Source organism: Tenrec ecaudatus, chromosome 1, assembly GCF_050624435.1.
Source record: "Tenrec ecaudatus isolate mTenEca1 chromosome 1, mTenEca1.hap1, whole genome shotgun sequence".
In the NCBI taxonomy this organism is placed as follows: domain Eukaryota; kingdom Metazoa; phylum Chordata; class Mammalia; order Afrosoricida; family Tenrecidae; genus Tenrec; species Tenrec ecaudatus.
This window is the reverse complement of record NC_134530.1, coordinates 19,595,905-19,613,060: the sequence shown is the minus strand read 5'-3', so window position 1 is coordinate 19,613,060 and position 17,156 is coordinate 19,595,905. Positions and strand designations below refer to the sequence as shown.

The 17,156-nt window shown below is 37.8% G+C and overlaps 2 protein-coding genes across 2 annotated transcripts; both read right to left on the bottom strand.

The window, feature by feature from the left end:
* Window positions 1-346: 346 nt before the first annotated feature.
* Window positions 347-1,267, bottom strand: LOC142450349 (olfactory receptor 7A10-like). The gene has a single exon (XM_075552208.1). It carries the CDS (start codon window positions 1,265-1,267, stop codon window positions 347-349), a length of 921 nt encoding a protein of 306 aa, XP_075408323.1.
* An 11,221-nt stretch (window positions 1,268-12,488) lies between these two features.
* On the bottom strand, window positions 12,489-13,436 carry LOC142432125 (olfactory receptor 7A17-like). Its single transcript, XM_075537231.1, has one exon. It carries the CDS (start codon window positions 13,407-13,409, stop codon window positions 12,489-12,491), a length of 921 nt encoding a protein of 306 aa, XP_075393346.1. The 5' UTR covers window positions 13,410-13,436.
* Between the last annotated feature and the right edge of the window lie 3,720 nt (window positions 13,437-17,156).

The following is a 17,156-nucleotide window of genomic DNA, read 5'->3' as shown; positions in this document are numbered from 1 at the left end:
CAGGATGATAATGAGCACTGGTCCTTTGTGATAACTGCATGCTATTCCTCCATGGCTAGTGATGAAAATCTATTTCTAATGAAAGCTGAAGCACCCTGAAAGAATTGCCCGTTGAAGGGAAGATTTGGTTAAAGTAAATACATTTTAAAAAAATATACAGGAAGTAATTTCATAGTACGTCTTCAATTTTTCATTTTATATCTTAAATATTAAGGAGACTAAATTCTGTACATAAGCACATATACAAATGGGGAAAATATAATACAGATTTTTGCTATTTTGAATTTTGTTTTTCAAAAGTAGCTATCTAAACTTAAGGATGCGTTTCTGTGATATAGGATGTTCCTCAGCGGAAAAGTTTTCGTAGCGCTTGCTTTATGTCTTTGTTTCTCAGACTGTAGATAAAGGGATTCAGCATGGGTGTGGCTACAGTGTACATCACTGAGGCTACTGCAGAGGCCCTGGAGTTTTCAATAGCGGCAGAACTAAGATAAACCCCAAGACCTGTCCCATAGAACAAGGAAACCACGGAGAGGTGGGACCCACAAGTGGAAAAGGCTTTATATTTGCCCCCAGCTGATGTGATTTTCAAGATGGAGGACACAATCTTCATGTAAGAGAAAAGGATCCCAGTGAGTGGAATAACAACCAGAAGACCAGTTGTTAAATAAATGACTAAGTCATTCAGGAATGTGTCAGAACAAGCAAGTTGGACGACCTGATTAAGTTCACAGAAAAAATGGGAGATTTCCAATTCTGTACAGAAAGACAGTCGCAAAACCATTAAAGCATTTAATACAGAGTGCAGAAATGACAATACCCAGGAGGCCAGAAGCAGGAGGCCACAGGATCTTGGGTTCATGATGACCATGTAGTGCAGAGGGTGACAGATGGCCACAAATTGGTCATAGGCCATCACTGTCAATAGGAAGTTGTCTAAGACCACAAAAAGCAAGAAAAAGTACATCTGAGTGATGCAGTCTTCATATGTAATTACTTTGGTCTGCATGTGGATGTTCATCAGCATCTTTGGGACAGTGGTGGAGGTGAAACAGATGTCAGCAAAGGAGAGGTTGGAGAGGAAGAAGTACATGGGTGTGTGGAGGTGGGAGTCTGTGGTGATGGCCAGGATGATGAGCAGGTTCCCAGTGAAGGTGACCAGATACATGGAGAGGAACAGCCCGAAGAGGAGGGGCTGAAGCTCTGCCTCCTCAGAAAGCCCCAGAAGGATGATTTCTGGAATCAGAGTTTGGTTTTTGGACTCCATTTTAGTTAGTGAAACTATTTGGAAAGAGAAAAAAGCATTGCAAACTATGCCATAAGTTCTTAATAGCAATTTAAGGGATATGCTGCCATTTATAATTTAGATAATTAATTAATCAATCCCTATTCACATCTGCATATTTCATGTTCTTCAATCTCAGGTGCTCAATATTTATTTTGATGCTGAAAATGTCTAGCTGCCCTTTCTTCTGATACCATCTTTTCCTTACAACATTATATTTCTCTACAAATTCCTTAAGTCTTTGACTGTTATTCAACATATACATTTGACCAAATGTTTTATTCCAAGTGTTCTTGAAACTTATTGGAAGTATAGTGAAAAAATAAAAATTCTTACCTTTATTTGACGTGAACAAAATTCAGAGGGTTGTGGAGGAAGGAGGACTGGAAACAGGAAACACAAAGAGGCAGTGGGATGAGCTATGAGACATCGGGGAATTGCAATGGATGAGTTAAATCGGAATGTGTGTGATTCCTTGAACGCCGGTCAGGTCTGTAAACCCCGTACTTGACAGTGAGACATAATCCAGATAGTTATAAAGTACAAGGAAATGCTCCTTAGTATAATCCCTTCTGATAAAGAGGCTTACAGCAGAAACCTGAATGCAGTCAGGATGCTAGTCACGAGAAGAGCACGTTGTACAGAGACAGCGCCTGTGCTCCCCCCGACACGGGACTATTCCTCACCCCTCTTATTACACCACAGTGGATGGTGTACCTGAGGTGCAAAAAAGGGGATCTGGACAGAAGTTGTAATTAAGAATAATGGGAATATGGGATCAGATGGTTATGAGGTTGTAAAAGACTCCATGATAAAGAACTTAAACGTCATTTCTTATTTTTTATGTATTATTATAACACAACACATTATAGCATATCCTATTGTATTATACTCCGCCGCTAGGTGGTGCAAATGAGCAAACACTAGCCTGATCGCTAAAAGTTTGACATTTACATTCAACACGGAAGAATCTAAACGCAATCCTGGTGATCTGCTTCCCAAAGGTCACAGCCTTGAAAATCCCAAAATACAGTCTTCTCTGCATGTGTGGATTCATCCAGAGTTGGAGTTGACTTGGTGACCACTGACAGCATCAATATTGTTAAGTGATACACTGTGGAGTTATTTGTACGTACTAAAAAGTTACTCTTGCCTCGTTTCTAGGTGGTGAAGTATTTCTCTTTTGGGACTGCAGGTGGCAGTTTAAGGTATCCGCTCAACTTGAATCTCATTTACTGATAACTGCTGCTGCTCTCTCCACATTGATCTATGATGGTGTGTTATGGAGGCTGAGCCAATTCAACAACAAAAAAGACCTAAAAAAAGAAAAGTTAGTTTCACTCTCATGTGAGAACTGAGTTGAGAGTCAATAATCCAAAATCAGGTCTTTGCATATTTCAAAGACCAGTAATCCTTGAGCTGAGATTTTATTTGAGGCCGTCTTCTGCCATGTGGTAGAAAGCCAGTCTACTGAGAGGAAGGGAGGAAAGAAGGAGACAAAAGGGGAAGAAAGGAGATTAATGCAAGCTTTGTAAGAATGAGAGAAAGGAAGGTTAGATTACCGAGTTCTAAACCCACAATACCCAGAAAAGTAAAAATAGTGGATTTACCCACCCAGATAATTATTGTAATATATATGATTTAAATGAATTCCTATGCTTATGTTATAAATATAATATTAAAATATTAGTGATTAATTAAACTATTCATATATAGAATGTCACAAAAAGCACTTCTTTTTGCTCCTTTTTAAAAATTCAGAGCATTTAGGAGTCATTTTGATATTAATAGCTGAGATAATTTAATCTCCTAATGAAATGCTAAGGTATTCTATAAGCTTTAAAAATAATAATGATATAAATAGTCTACAATCTTTTTCAGAAAGCAGTAAGCAAAGGGTATATTTCCTAATTAATTCTGTGAAGCCGACAGTTTCCTAATATCACATCCAGGAGTCCTGGTGGGAGAGTGGATTATCATTAACCTGCAACAACAAGATCAGCTGTCTGAAATCACCAGCCACTGCATGGGAGACAGATGAGACTTTCTGCTTCATCGACAGTAAAAGAATTGGAACCTCATGGGGACAGTTGTACTCTGTCTTATAGGATCTCTATGAGTCAGAACATATTCGAAGGCAGTGAGTAATATCAAAACCAGATACAAATATATAACAAAGGAAGACTAACACTCACTGGTACCCATGAAATAAATGCAAAATTCTTCTACAAAATACTAATTGAATCCAACAATGTATGAAAAGAATAATATATTACAACTAAGTGGTATCTATTCCACTTGGGAAAGTGGATCAAAATTTGAAAATCAGTTTATGTAATATCCTACATCAACTAGCCAAAAGGAAAAATAATTAAATATAGAAGAACTAAACGACTAAAGAAAAAAGTCATAAACTCAAATCGCAATAAGCATTTCATAACATTCAAAATGATTATTTACATTTTAATTTCCTACAAAAAAGTTGAAAAATGTTTTAAAATTTGGCTTGGTAGAGTACATCTATGAAACTTACCACTAGAGTCATGTTCAATGGTGAAAAATTAGACTTTTTCCCCTTTTATTCATAACAGGGCAAAGGAATCCTCTCTTAACACTCATTTCAATGCATGGCCTAAGAAGCACAATAACACAAATTTTACAAATAAAACCACACAGACTGGGAAGAAGAAACAAACCTGTCTCTGTTCACAGAAGACACCACTGTCTATGTAGAAAACCCAAAGAAACAGCCACAAACAGAAAAATACTGAAACTGATAAGGATAGAAAAATCATAGCTTGTAAAATAAAGCTATAACCACCAATAAATTTCCATATAACAATAATGAACAGTAGTAACATACCAAAACTAAATTCTGCAGCCACGGCAATAATAGATCAAATTGCATACAAAATCAATGGTCTAAAAATGACATAATACGTATGAGAGAAATGAAATGACCAAATACATAGATATTCACTGTTCATGAATAGGAAGGTTGAATAATACTGTGAAATGCAAAACCTTCCCAACTAGATCCGCATATTTAATGCAATTCCGATCAAGATTTAAGCCAGTTTATAGCTATTGAAAAAATGATCATGAAGTTGATACTTAACCCTTGTGGTCTTCTACCCAAAACCAAGAAATCAAAATGCCAAAATTTTAACTCTTTAACTCCAGTCTCCTCATGAAACATCAGACAAACACCAAGTGAGAGACATTTTACAAAATAGTCAACCAACACACGTCGACACTTGCATGGTTATCAAACAAGGAAAAAATATCAGGTAACCTGTCACAGCCACAGGAGTCCAAGGAAGGATGACAAATAAAATCAGGATTCTGGATAGAGATGATAACAGGCATCTGAAGGAAAGGTTTATGGGAAATCTTTACTGAATTCATAATTTTTCTATTAAAAAAAGCTTAAACAAACATGTTTTCTCTAGAGTTTCACCCATGCTGGGTTTCATGTTACAAAGAACATAAGAAAAAACATAACCAAGAGTCAAGAGAGTTACCAACAATAACAAATACAACAGAGATAAATCTCATTGTGAACAAATAGAAACTCTGAAAAATATTAACAACTGGATTGAAACAAAGTAGAGAGAGCAAATGAAAAGATTTTAATCACTGAAGTCAAATTTATCATTTTAATCTGTCATGGTGATCTCTACAAGACTCTGTTGGATAACGAGGTGATTCCTACATCACAATTATGGTGAGGGACAATAACAAGAATGAGAGTTCCTGCTGCGGATGGCAGGGGACCTAGATGGGGGCAGGGGAAAAGGATAAGAGGGAGCTGATATCAAGAAGTATGAGAAGGAAAAAAAATGTTTTGAAACTAATAATGTACAACATTGCTTGATATGATGAACTATGGAATAGTATGTCTGGACTGGGTCCTAACAGTGGTTTAAAAGAAAGAAAGATACATTACAATAAGTTAGTATTAGAAAAACTGTTGAAAGAGTAAAATTAAGTAAAAGTTTTTAAATTAGCCATATGCAAACATCTTGAATACAACAAGCTGTGAGCTTGATCCAGAGTCCATTATTTGCCTTGGACTAGAAAAATCACAGCTTTAACTCGCATATTCTGCATCTCTTAAACCCAAATTCTGATACCAAATTCATAGATGAGTTTAAAAAATAACTATTAAAAATTTAAAATAAATAAATAAATAGTAGTTTAAAATGTCAAGCTGCCTCACATTACTCAGTTGATTTTGTGATATAATATAACTCAAAACCTCACAGATTCATTTCCCACTTCTCCTGTGCTTTTTCCACTCTTCATCTCTCTACGGTTTTCACAGGAGCAGGAGTCTGCTCTGCACATGGACAGAGCAAGGTCTCCAAAAGCAAGTCTGACTGCAGACAGACTATCCTGCTAAATCTGCCTTGACGCTCTGCTAACTTCAGAGTTGTCCTTCCTTGGGCAAAATATACAGCTGTGTGTTACATGGCTGCTGCCTACCCGTCCACACTCAGGTTTCACTTTTCATTTCTTGCTTTCATTGTTCATCAGTTATTAATTACTATGTGCAATTTCCAATGCACATCTTATGATTTTAAAAGTCAATACCTTACACCCGTCCTGTCTCCTCCTTCAAAGCTCAGTGTGACCATCATCTCTCTGTGAAACCTTCACTAAAAGTCCCCAGGAAGGGCAACAACAATATGATCCATTTCAGTAGGATTGCAGAGCCGGGATAAGCATGCACTTACCGTCTGTTACCTTACGGAGAATGTCAGATACTTGCAAGAAGGGAAAATGTCTACTCATTTATTTGTGTCCAGACTATAATTTAATGCTAAATAAGAGTTCTGTGAGTGACTATGTGAACAAATAGTTGAATGAGGTTAACAGACACGTTAATGCAGTGAAGCAAGGAAGGCTGTTGAGAGAAGGAGGCTGCAGGAATGAGAGCCAGCACTGGGGAAGACAGATGAGAGAAAGAAGATGTTGTCATGTAACCAGAATCAGTCTCTAGAATCAGTCTCTAACTTATCAGGACTTCGTCCATTAAACTTTCTTTTATTTGTTATACCTGTTGATCCGCCTACAGACACTACCAATAAGAGAGGGCCATCACGCATCACCAATCTCCAGGCATCTGCGATGATGTTGTACCTCATCCAGAGCAGACTTCACCAATGCTGTTTCTCCCATGTACCACTGCTAAAGTTAGAGGGTGTGCCCTAGGGAGAACATGGAAATGGACCCACTCATGAGGCTTCTAGAAGGCACAACTGTGTTTTCTCACCGTCTTAGAATAATTGAGTAGATCTAAGTCAGTGTTGGGGAAGTATTTTCATTTCTTTGACTCTGGTGGATGAAATCCCTTGTGCCTCATTAATGAAGTATTCTTTAGCCTTACATTCCCTGGGAAATTTATTTCTGGGGAGCCAAGAGAACAAAAATCAAACGTGTGCCAGTTTGACCCTTGGGAGACAGCTTGGTGCTCCGTGTACAGATTTATCCCATTAGACTGCTTCTTCCCAGGAGGTGGTCACCTCTATTTTTGGTGCGTCTCCATCATGCAGGGTAATGAATAATGGTTATTCTAAGGTGCAGTTTCTTCTCCAAAGATCTAAGGAAAGCACCTGGACATAATTTACCAAGATGCCAGGATTGTATGAAGCACTTCTGATCACATAAATCCACCAGTCTCACCATTGTATTTTTACCATGTCTTTTATTTCAATTAATTGACAGTAGAGATTTGGTTCTCAACCATTGGATAATGACCCCTTTGTTGATCGAATGACCCTTTCACAGGGGTCACCAAAGACCATATTTCCCAGGGTCATAGGAACCAAGACACCAGTCCTCTATGTGTCTCCAGGCGTGTGTGCCAATATACAGATACTCTCACATACAGGGTCATCACAACAAGAGGAACTGTATTAAAGGGTTGCGGCATTAGGAAGGTTGAAAACCACTGCAATAGACCCTGAATAAAAGGAAAACATTCCCTGTAGGTAGTATTTTGGGAGAAATGATATTAATATATTTTCATAGGTCACAATAGATAAAAAGCCTAAATGTTACAATGTCCATAAGATGCCTCATACATAGTACTAAAATTTTATTATATAATATCATAATATAATAATAAATCATATAGCACAATAACATTTAATATACCATATTGATATATTCAAAGGGTTATATTATTATTTATGAGAATGATTTGCTAATTCAAATCAATGACAACGGTGATATGGTGGGTGTTATCTGAAAGGGAATCTGTCCATCTGGTAGCTTTCTATGCTGTGAAGAGAAAATATGAAGTCGTTTGCCTGCGTATTGCAGAAGGATCCACTCTAGTTGAAGATGTTAGGAGAGAAGAGGGAAATCTTTCTGAGGTGAGCCATGTTGTGACGATTAACAGAGCTTACAAGGACAACGCTGTAGGAAAAATGTAAGTTTCCTCATTTCAAATAATGTGAAATGTTGATTGAAGATAAGGATCGTTCTGTGCATCCATCAACTTCCCCAACAGAAGAAAATATCAACAAAATCCATGCGCTTGTGGTCAAAAACCAACCATGAACCACTGAAGAGATGGGGAAGTGATGTGGACTATCATGGAGCTCGGTTCAGCGAATTTCAACAGAAGATTGGGAAGGTGAAGCGTGGTGCAAAATGTGTGTCGGATTCTGAGGAACCAGGACAAAGAGCTTCGAGTGGAAACATGCTGTGCTTTGCAAGAACCACTCAGAAGCGACCCAGATTTTTTCCCCAAAATCATTACTGGTGATGAGACATGGTGCTATTCTTATGACCCCCAAAGCAACCATCAATCAAGCCAGTGGAAGAAGCCATTGTCACATGAAATCAAAGATTGAGACAATGTTCATTTGTTTGTTTGTTTTTTTTAATTTGAGGGAGATAGCTCATTTGGACTTTGTTCGACCAGGTCAAGTTGTTAATGAAAAGACTGCATAACAGTGGGCAGCAAAAAAGTCCTGATTTGTGGCAGATGGGGGACTGGTTTTCCCACCATGACAATGTACCTTCTCACACAGACATCTCTGTGCTCCAGTTTTGGGCAAAAAACCAGCATCCCTCTCTTGCCCCACATACCTTACTCACTTTACCTAGTTCCATGAGACTTCTTTTTATTTTCCTGAATGAAGAGGGACATGAAATGACAGCAATTTGATGATGTAGAAAAAACAAGAGAGGTGCTGTCAGTTATCTGAACAGATCAGTTTGAAAAATATTCCCAAGAATGGAATCCCAGAATGGGCAAATTTATTGTGTAATGAAGAGTACTTTTAAGGTGATAAGGTTTTTTGTGTAAAAAATTAAATAAATAGCTATGAAAAAATTCCTTTTCTTTTGGCGGGGGGCCTCCTCATATAATCAATCCCCTCCAGATTGCTGTGTGATCTCCCTGAGGAATGATTTCATATCTCTGACTTAGCATTGGTCTCTGAAGCTGACTCAGCAGAAGCAGGAACCAAGTCAGCCTTCTTGAGTGGAGTTCACTTTGCTGCACCCATGCATAACTTCCACTGCTGTGCCTATGGTCACCTTTTAACAGCCCATTGTGCAAGTACAGGGATTATTGTGGAAAGAGGATGATTAATTTCCATGAAATGTGCCTTTCTATCAGCTAGATTATGAAAACCCCTCTTTACAGATGTAACCCTTAATGAGAATTACATGACACACAAACATCTTCACTCATTTTTTTCACTCCATTCAGAGGAGTCCATCCATATACCTCTTTCCCTCAACTCCTTGCCAGGAACTTTCCAATCATGTTCCTGACAAGTCCCTACCATCCTGTCAAATCATTGTCCAGGGCCCCATGAATAAGTATACCGTTGCCTATTTGCCCATTTCTCATTCCAAGAAAAATGAACAATGAATTGTGCTGCTCAAAGTGCAGCTCATTGAGAGGATTTCCCTTTACCACTCTGGGTCCCAGTGAGGGACTGCAATGCTACTTTTAAGTGAGGAAGCCTCTGTGAACCAAGTATCAGATTCCTCTTCTTCAGTCAGCCAAATATAAGGAGCTGTTCACGAGGCCGTAGGTGTAAACTGAAAGAAGGTAGTCTGACAGAAGTGGAGACCATAAGACTTTGAGCCACTTCTTCATACAGCTTACTTTTACCTGCACATCTCGCTTGTGCCGAGTTGTGTATTCAACCTCTATTAATTAAGCCACGCTGCTGTGTCTGTCACACTTTATGACCCTGTGATTCAGACAACGCTTATTTCATGATGGGATCTCAGGCCCAATGGTGACGTAATCGCCCTGAGTGAGGCAATCCCATCTTTTAAAAAATATATATATACTTGTGTAAAAATACTCGAAATTTTGTTTTGTTTATTCAACTAATGTGTTTGATCAATTATTGTATGACGAGTCTTGTTGACAACACTGAAAATAGCAATCAAATTTTAATACTCTTGCCTTTCTTTGATGAGTAGTAATTGTAGTCTCTCAAAGCTAATGAGAAGTCAGCTGAGCTGTATGTATTGACGTCTCCTCATCCAGAAGAAAGAGGAATGATGAAAATTGAAGGCACAGGAAAAGGATGAGGCTAAGACACTGATGGAGACTGCCAGCATCAGCCTCCACAACTCTGGGTCCGAAGAACTGGATGGTGCTGGTCTATAAACACCACCTGCTCTGAAAAAGTTCTTACAACACAGTAGATGTTATGGCATGGCATCTTAGACTTGCTTTACTACCTTGTAGGCTTCATTATATCTCACAACAACACACCACATCACATCAATCATATGGTAATACACTGAGCAGCAAAGTGGTGTAAATGGGTAATGTACAAATCTGGATAAAGATGATAATGATATGCAACTAAGTGTGTGGTTTGTGGGAAAAGTCTTTACTGTATTTGTAATTTTTCTATAATAGCAACAACAATAAGAATTATTCAGACACAAAAGTTCAGTGAAATAACATTTTAAATTAGTTATTTGAAAACAATAAGCACTCAGCTTCACCCGTAATTCACTACTTGACTTGGATAAGAGAAACCACAGTTTTAACTATCATATTTTATCTCTTAATTTCAATTTCTGATACCAATTTTATTTCTTGTAATAGTCTTAAAATACTCTTATCACAATCCATACATTCCTCTAATGTGTCAAGCACATTTGCACATACTCCAAGATCATCATTTTCAAAGCCTTCTCTTCCCATTGAGCCCCTGATATCTGCTCCCCATTTCTTCCCCTATCCCTCCTCCACCCACCCCCCTCATAAACCCTTGATAAGTTATCATATCTTACATTGTCCTCTGATGCCCCTCACCCACTTTTCCATTATTCATCCCCCTGGCAGGGTTTTCTAGATTAATCATTGTGATCAATTAACCCTTTATCTCCCTACCCTCCCGTGATCCTCCTAGTATTTCTCCTCTCATTTTTGGCTCTGAGGGGTTTATCTATCCTACATTATCTGTGTCTTGAGCTCTTATTTGTAGCAGTGTGCATGTTCTGGTCTGTTCTTATTTGTAAGGTAGAATTAGGGTCATGATTAGGGTGAAGTAAGCACCAAAGAACTAGAGGAAAGTTGTGTGTTTCATCAATACTATACTGCACCCTGATTGGCTCATCTCTGTCCTGTCACCCCTCTGTGAGGAGATATCCACTTGTCTACAGACCGGCATTGGGTCTCCACTCCATATCCGTGCCTCCCGTGCCCCAATTCACCTTGGGTATGGTGTTATTCTGGGTCTTAGATGCCTGATACCAGATCAAATCGAAGCACAAGATCACACAGCCTGATGTGCTTCTTTCATGTGGGCTTTATTGCTGATGGATTAGATTGCCGCTTGTTTTATCTTTAAGCCTGTAAGATCCCAGATGCTATATCTTTGATAGTCAGACATCATCAGCTTTCTTTACCACATTTGCTTATACACCCATTTTGTCTTCAGCGAACATATCAGGAAGAGGAGTATCACAGAATGCTGGATTGTTAGAACAAAGTGTTCTTGTATTAAAAGAGTACTTGAGTTGAGGTCCACTGTCCTTATACAACCTCAATTCTTAACATATAAATATGAGCACATAGTTCTATTCTCACAAAACTCTAATCTAAATGGGAGCATGCTGTCTCATTTTTCTCCCTCTGAGCACTGACTAGGTTTGAAAATCCAGCCTTTCAAGTAGCGCAAAACTAAACAGAGCTGCTTCCTATGTGCAGAGGAAATATAGGGCACTGTATTTCCAGGATCATGAAAACCATGAGTTTCAAATGTAATTATTTGAGATGCTGATCAGATTACAGGAAACACTCAAGGGCAAAAGTGAGGCAGATGCTTTGGTCAAGATAATTTTGTGGTCAAGCATAATTGGAAAGCACTGGGTTGTTTTGAAACAATAAAGGCAAATTTCTAGTAGTATCATTGAAGCCAAGAAGAGATATGCATACGTTTGCTGAACAAATTGAGGTATTGAGAGGCCTTGAAACCAATGGTCTTGAACTAAAAGTTAAAACAAAAATTCCTACTATCTGGATAGCAGAAGATTAATTGTTTACAGGAAGTCAATAACTTCAGTATTTTAATTCGCTCATCTTTTTGTTGATTGGAAAGGTATCAGTGTGCTTAGTTGGAATGGTTCTCAGTGTGGTCTGGGAGCCATTTCCAATACTTGAACATACCACCAGTGCTCTTCATAATTTAATAAGAACAAGTTTACAAACTTTATGCTCAAAATGTTTAACAAGATTTCAGTGTAAAGACAATAATCCAAGATAGGTTAAAAGTTTCATGCCAGATGTAATCACAAGAAAAAAGTTTTCCAAAATAGGAATTGTTGAATTTATGTCTCAATTTTTTTAGGGTTTCAGGATAACAATGAGCATGGGTCCTTTGTCATAATTGTTTTGTTATTACGCTATGGCGAGTAATGAAAAGGTTGCTTCATAAGGAAACCTGCAGTATAGAGAAAAAATTGCCTGTTGCTGGGAAGACAGTTAAAGTAAATACATTTTCAACAAAATACACAGGAAACAATTTTATATTATGTCTTCAATTTTTCATATGCTGTCTTAAATATTAAGGAGATTTAATTATGTACATAAGCACATTTAGGACTAAGGAAACTATAATGCAGATTTTTATCATTTTGAATTTTGTTTTTCAAAAGTAGCTCTCTAAACTTAAGGATGAATTTCTGTTATATAGGATGTTTCTCAGCTGAAAAGTTTTCTTAGGGCTTGCTTTATGTCTTTATTTCTAAGACTGTAGATAAAAGGATTCAGCATGGGTGTGGCTACAGTGTACATCACTGAGGCTATTGCAGTGACCCTGGAGTTTTCAATAGCGGCAGAACTAAGATAAACCCCAAGACCTGTACCATAGAACAAGGAGACCACGGAGAGGTGGGATCCACAAGTGGAAAAGGCTTTAGATTTACCCCCAGCTGATGAAATTTTCAAAATGGAGGACACAATCTTCATGTAAGAGAAAAGGATCCCAGTCAGTGGAATAGTGCCCAAAAGTCCAGTTGCTAAATACAGAACTATGTCATTGAGGAAGGTGTCGGAACAAGCAAGGTGGACAACCTGATTAAGTTCACAGAAAAAATGGGAGATTTCCAATTCTGTACAAAAAGACAGTCTCAAAACCAATAAACCATTTAATAGAGAGTCCATAAATGTCAATACCCAGCAGGCCAGAAGCAGGAGGCCACAAAATCTTGGGTTCATGATGACCGTATATTGCAGTGGGTGACAGATGGCCACAAACCGGTCATAGGCCATCACTGTCAATAAGAAGTTGTCTAAGCCTGCAAAAAGAATGAAAAAATGCATCTGGGTGATGCACTCTTCATAAGTAATAACGTTTTTCTGCATGTGGATGTTCAGCAGCATCTTTGGGACGGTGGTGGAGGTGAAACAGATGTCAGCAAAGGAGAGGTTGGAGAGGAAGAAGTACATGGGCGTGTGGAGGTGGGAGTCTGTGGTGATGGCCAGGATGATGAGCAGGTTCCCAGTGAAGGTGACCAGGTACATGGAGAGGAACAGCCCAAAGAGGAGGGGCTGCAGCTCTGCCTCTTCAGAAAGCCCCAGAAGGATGAATTGTGGAATATCAGTTTGGTTTTCTGGCTCCATGTAGCTGATGAAACTACTAGGAAAGAGAAAAGAGCTTTGCAAACACATGCCGTGAGTGGTTAACAATATAAGGAATATAATGTGATTTATAATTTAAACAATTAATTTATCTCTATTCACATCCGTGTATCTCATCTTCTTGAATCTAATAAGCTCAATATTCTCTTTGATGTGAAAGCTGTCTAGCTGTCCTATCTTCTAATATCACTTTGTCCTTATAGCATTATATTTCTCTACAATTTCCTTAAGACTTTGATTGTTTATTCAACAAATATGTTTAATCAATTATTTTATACTCAGTATTCTTAAAATTTTGGATACCTCAGTGGAAGAATTACAGTTTTTACCCTTATTTGATGTGAACAACATAAGATACAACTATTGGCTCTTCCCTTAGAGGGGTAGAAAGAGGGATGGAAGTTGAAAGACACAAGGAAACAATTGGTCCAATGGACCGATGGAGCATGCAAACATCAGTCATGTCTGGAACAGGACTCTCCTCCACGTATCAATAATAAACTGTATAAGTTTAAGAGGGCAGCACTTTCCTAGGAACAAAATACAGAGAGGAAGGAAGGAGGAACGGAAACAGAAAACACAAAGCGACATCAGGATAAACTGTGGTCCATCAGGCAATTCCAATAGATGAGTGAAATGTGAATGTGTGTGATTTCTTGAATATTGGCTCAATTCTGTAAATCACTTAATTCACAGTAAGACATAAGCAAGTTACAGATTAAAAAGAAATGCTTCTTAGTATAATCTCTTCTGATAAAGAGGCTTACAGCAGAAACCTGAATGCAGTCAGGATGCTAGTCACGAGAAGAACTCGTTGTACAGAGACAGCGCCTGTGCTCCCCTGACACAGGACTATTCCTCACCCTTCTGACACCACGGTGATGGTGTACCTGAGGTGCAAAAATGAATCTTGATTAAAGTTGTAGTTAAAAGTTGTGGGAATATGAGATCAGGTAGTTATGAAATTGTAAGCGACTACATGATAAAGAACTTAAACATCACTTATTGTTTTTACATGTATTATTGTAACACATAATATCACATCCTATTGCATTATTCTGAGCAGCTACTGGTGCAAATGCATAAGTACTGGAACGCTATGTAAAAGTTTGGCATTTACAATCAACAGGGAGGAATCCAAAGGCAAGCCTGGTGATCTGCTTCCCCAAGATCACAGCCTTGAAAATCCCAAAGCTCAGTTCTACTCTGCACATGTGGGTTCATCCAGAGTTGGAGTTGGCTTGGTGACAGCTGACAGCATCAATATTATTAGTGATACAGTGTAGAGTTATTTCTTTATACTAAAAAGTTACTCTGGTATCTGCTCAACATGTATCTCATTTACTGATAACTGCTCCTGCTCTCTCCACATTGATCTACGAGGGTGTGTTATGGAGGCTGAGCCAATTCAAAGACCAAAAAGAACTAAAAAAAGAAAAGTCAGTTTCACTGTCCTGTGAGAACTGAGCTGAGAGTCGATAATCCAAAACCAGGTCTTTGGGTATTTCAAAGACCAGTAATCCCTTGGGCAGAGATTTTATTTGCAACATTCTTCTGCCATGTGGTAGAAAGCCAGTCTACTCAGACGAAGGAAGGAATGAAGAAGACTAAAGGGGAGGAAAGGAGATTTTTTTATTATAACCTATGTAAGATTCAGTGAAAGTAACATTATATTACCTAAACCCACAATACCCAGAAAGTAAAAATAGAGTGACTTAACCAACTAGATACAAATTTTTATATGTGATTTTAATGAACTCCTATGCTCACATTGTAAATATAAGATTAAAATATTAGTAATTGATTGAAATATTCTTATACAGAAAAATGGAAGAGGATTTTTAAATGGACTTCATTTAATTCCTTTTCCAAAATGCAGTGCATTTAGGGGTCATTGTGACATTAAACACTTTATTATTTAATTTACTCATGAAATGCTAGTGGATTCTATAAGCCTTAAAACAATAGTAATGATATAAATTCTATATAATCTCTTTCAGAAAGCAAGAGCTCAGGGAATATTTCCTCACTCATTCTGTGAAGCCAGCTGTATCCTATTATCAAATCCAGGAGTCCTGGTGGGAGAGTGGATTATCACAAAGCTGCAAGAGCAAGATCAGCAGTTTGAAATCACCAGCCACTGCATGGGAGAAAGATGAGGCTTCTACTCCATCGACAGTAAAAGTCTTGGAACCTCATAGGGACAATTATACTCTGTCCTACGGGGTCTCTATGCATCAGAATAGATTCGATGGCAGTGAGTAATATCAACACCAGATAAAAATATATAACAAAGGAAGACTATCACTCAATATTACTCATGAACAGAATTGCAAAAGTCTTCAACAAAATACTACCTAATTGAATCCAACAATGTATGACAAGAATAACATATTACAATTGAGTGATATTTATTCCAGCCATAAGCGAGTGGTTCAAAATTTAAAAATCAGTTTATGTAATAACCTTCATCAGTTAGCTAAAGAAAAATAATAAAATATAGAAAAACTAAACATCAACTTAAGAAAAAAATCATAGTCAGATGACAATAAGCATTTGATAGCACTCAAAATTATTACTTACATTTTAATTTCCCCCCAAAAGTTGAAAAAAGTTTTAAAAGTTGGCTTGATAGAATACATCTATAAACCTTAGAGCGAGCATTGTGTTTAATGGTGAAAAATAAGATATTTTCCCCATTGGATTCATAAATGGGCAAGGATATGCCCTCTTATCACTCTTATTTAACTGGAAGTTCTAACAAACACAATAACACATATTTAAAAAATGAAAGCCGCACAAACTGGGAAGAAAGAAACAAAGCTGTCTCTGTTCACAGAAGACATCACTGTCTAAGTAGAGAACCCAAAGAAACAGCCAGAAACAGAAAAATACTAAAACTAATAAAGAGATCAAAATCATAGGTTGCACAGTAAAGCTATAACAACAAATACATTTCCACATAGCAATAATGAGCAGTAACATACCAAAATGAAATTGTGAGGCAATGGAAATAATAGACCAAAATGCAAACAAAATTCATAGACTGAAAACTACAAGGTGCCGGTGAGAGAAATGAAAGGACCGTATAAATAGACATTCTCTGTTCATGAATAGGAAGGATCAGCAACACTGTGAAATGTAAAGTCTTACCAACTCGATCCATATACTAATGCAGTTGTACTCAAGATCTGAGCTAGTTTACAGCTATTGACAAAATAATGGATGAAGTTGAAACAACCCTTGTGGTCTTCTCCCTAAAACCAAGAAATCAAAATTTAAAAAAAATTAAACTTCATAACCTCAATCTATTCATGAGACAAATATCAGACAAATACCAAGTGATAGACATTTTACAAAGTAATTAAACAACACATGTCAACAATATCAGCTACCTGTCACAGCCACAGGAGTCCAAGACAGTCTGACAAACAAATGCAGGATTCTGGATAGAAATGAAAATAGGCAACTAAGTGAAAGGTTAATGGAAAATGTCTTTCCTGTATTTATAGTTTTTCTATTAAAAAACAAACAAACCTGTTATCTCTAGAGTTTCACCCATCCTGGGTGTGGTTGTTTTATGATTGTCAATTTGAGAGGATTATGAGTGGAGGGGTGGATTCTAATCTGGCAATTGGATCATAGACAATGAGGCTTCTGTTTGGGCATGGCCTTCTGAGAATTCTGGGAAATCTGGCGCTTCCTCCTTGGAGGTGGGTGACTCTCTGC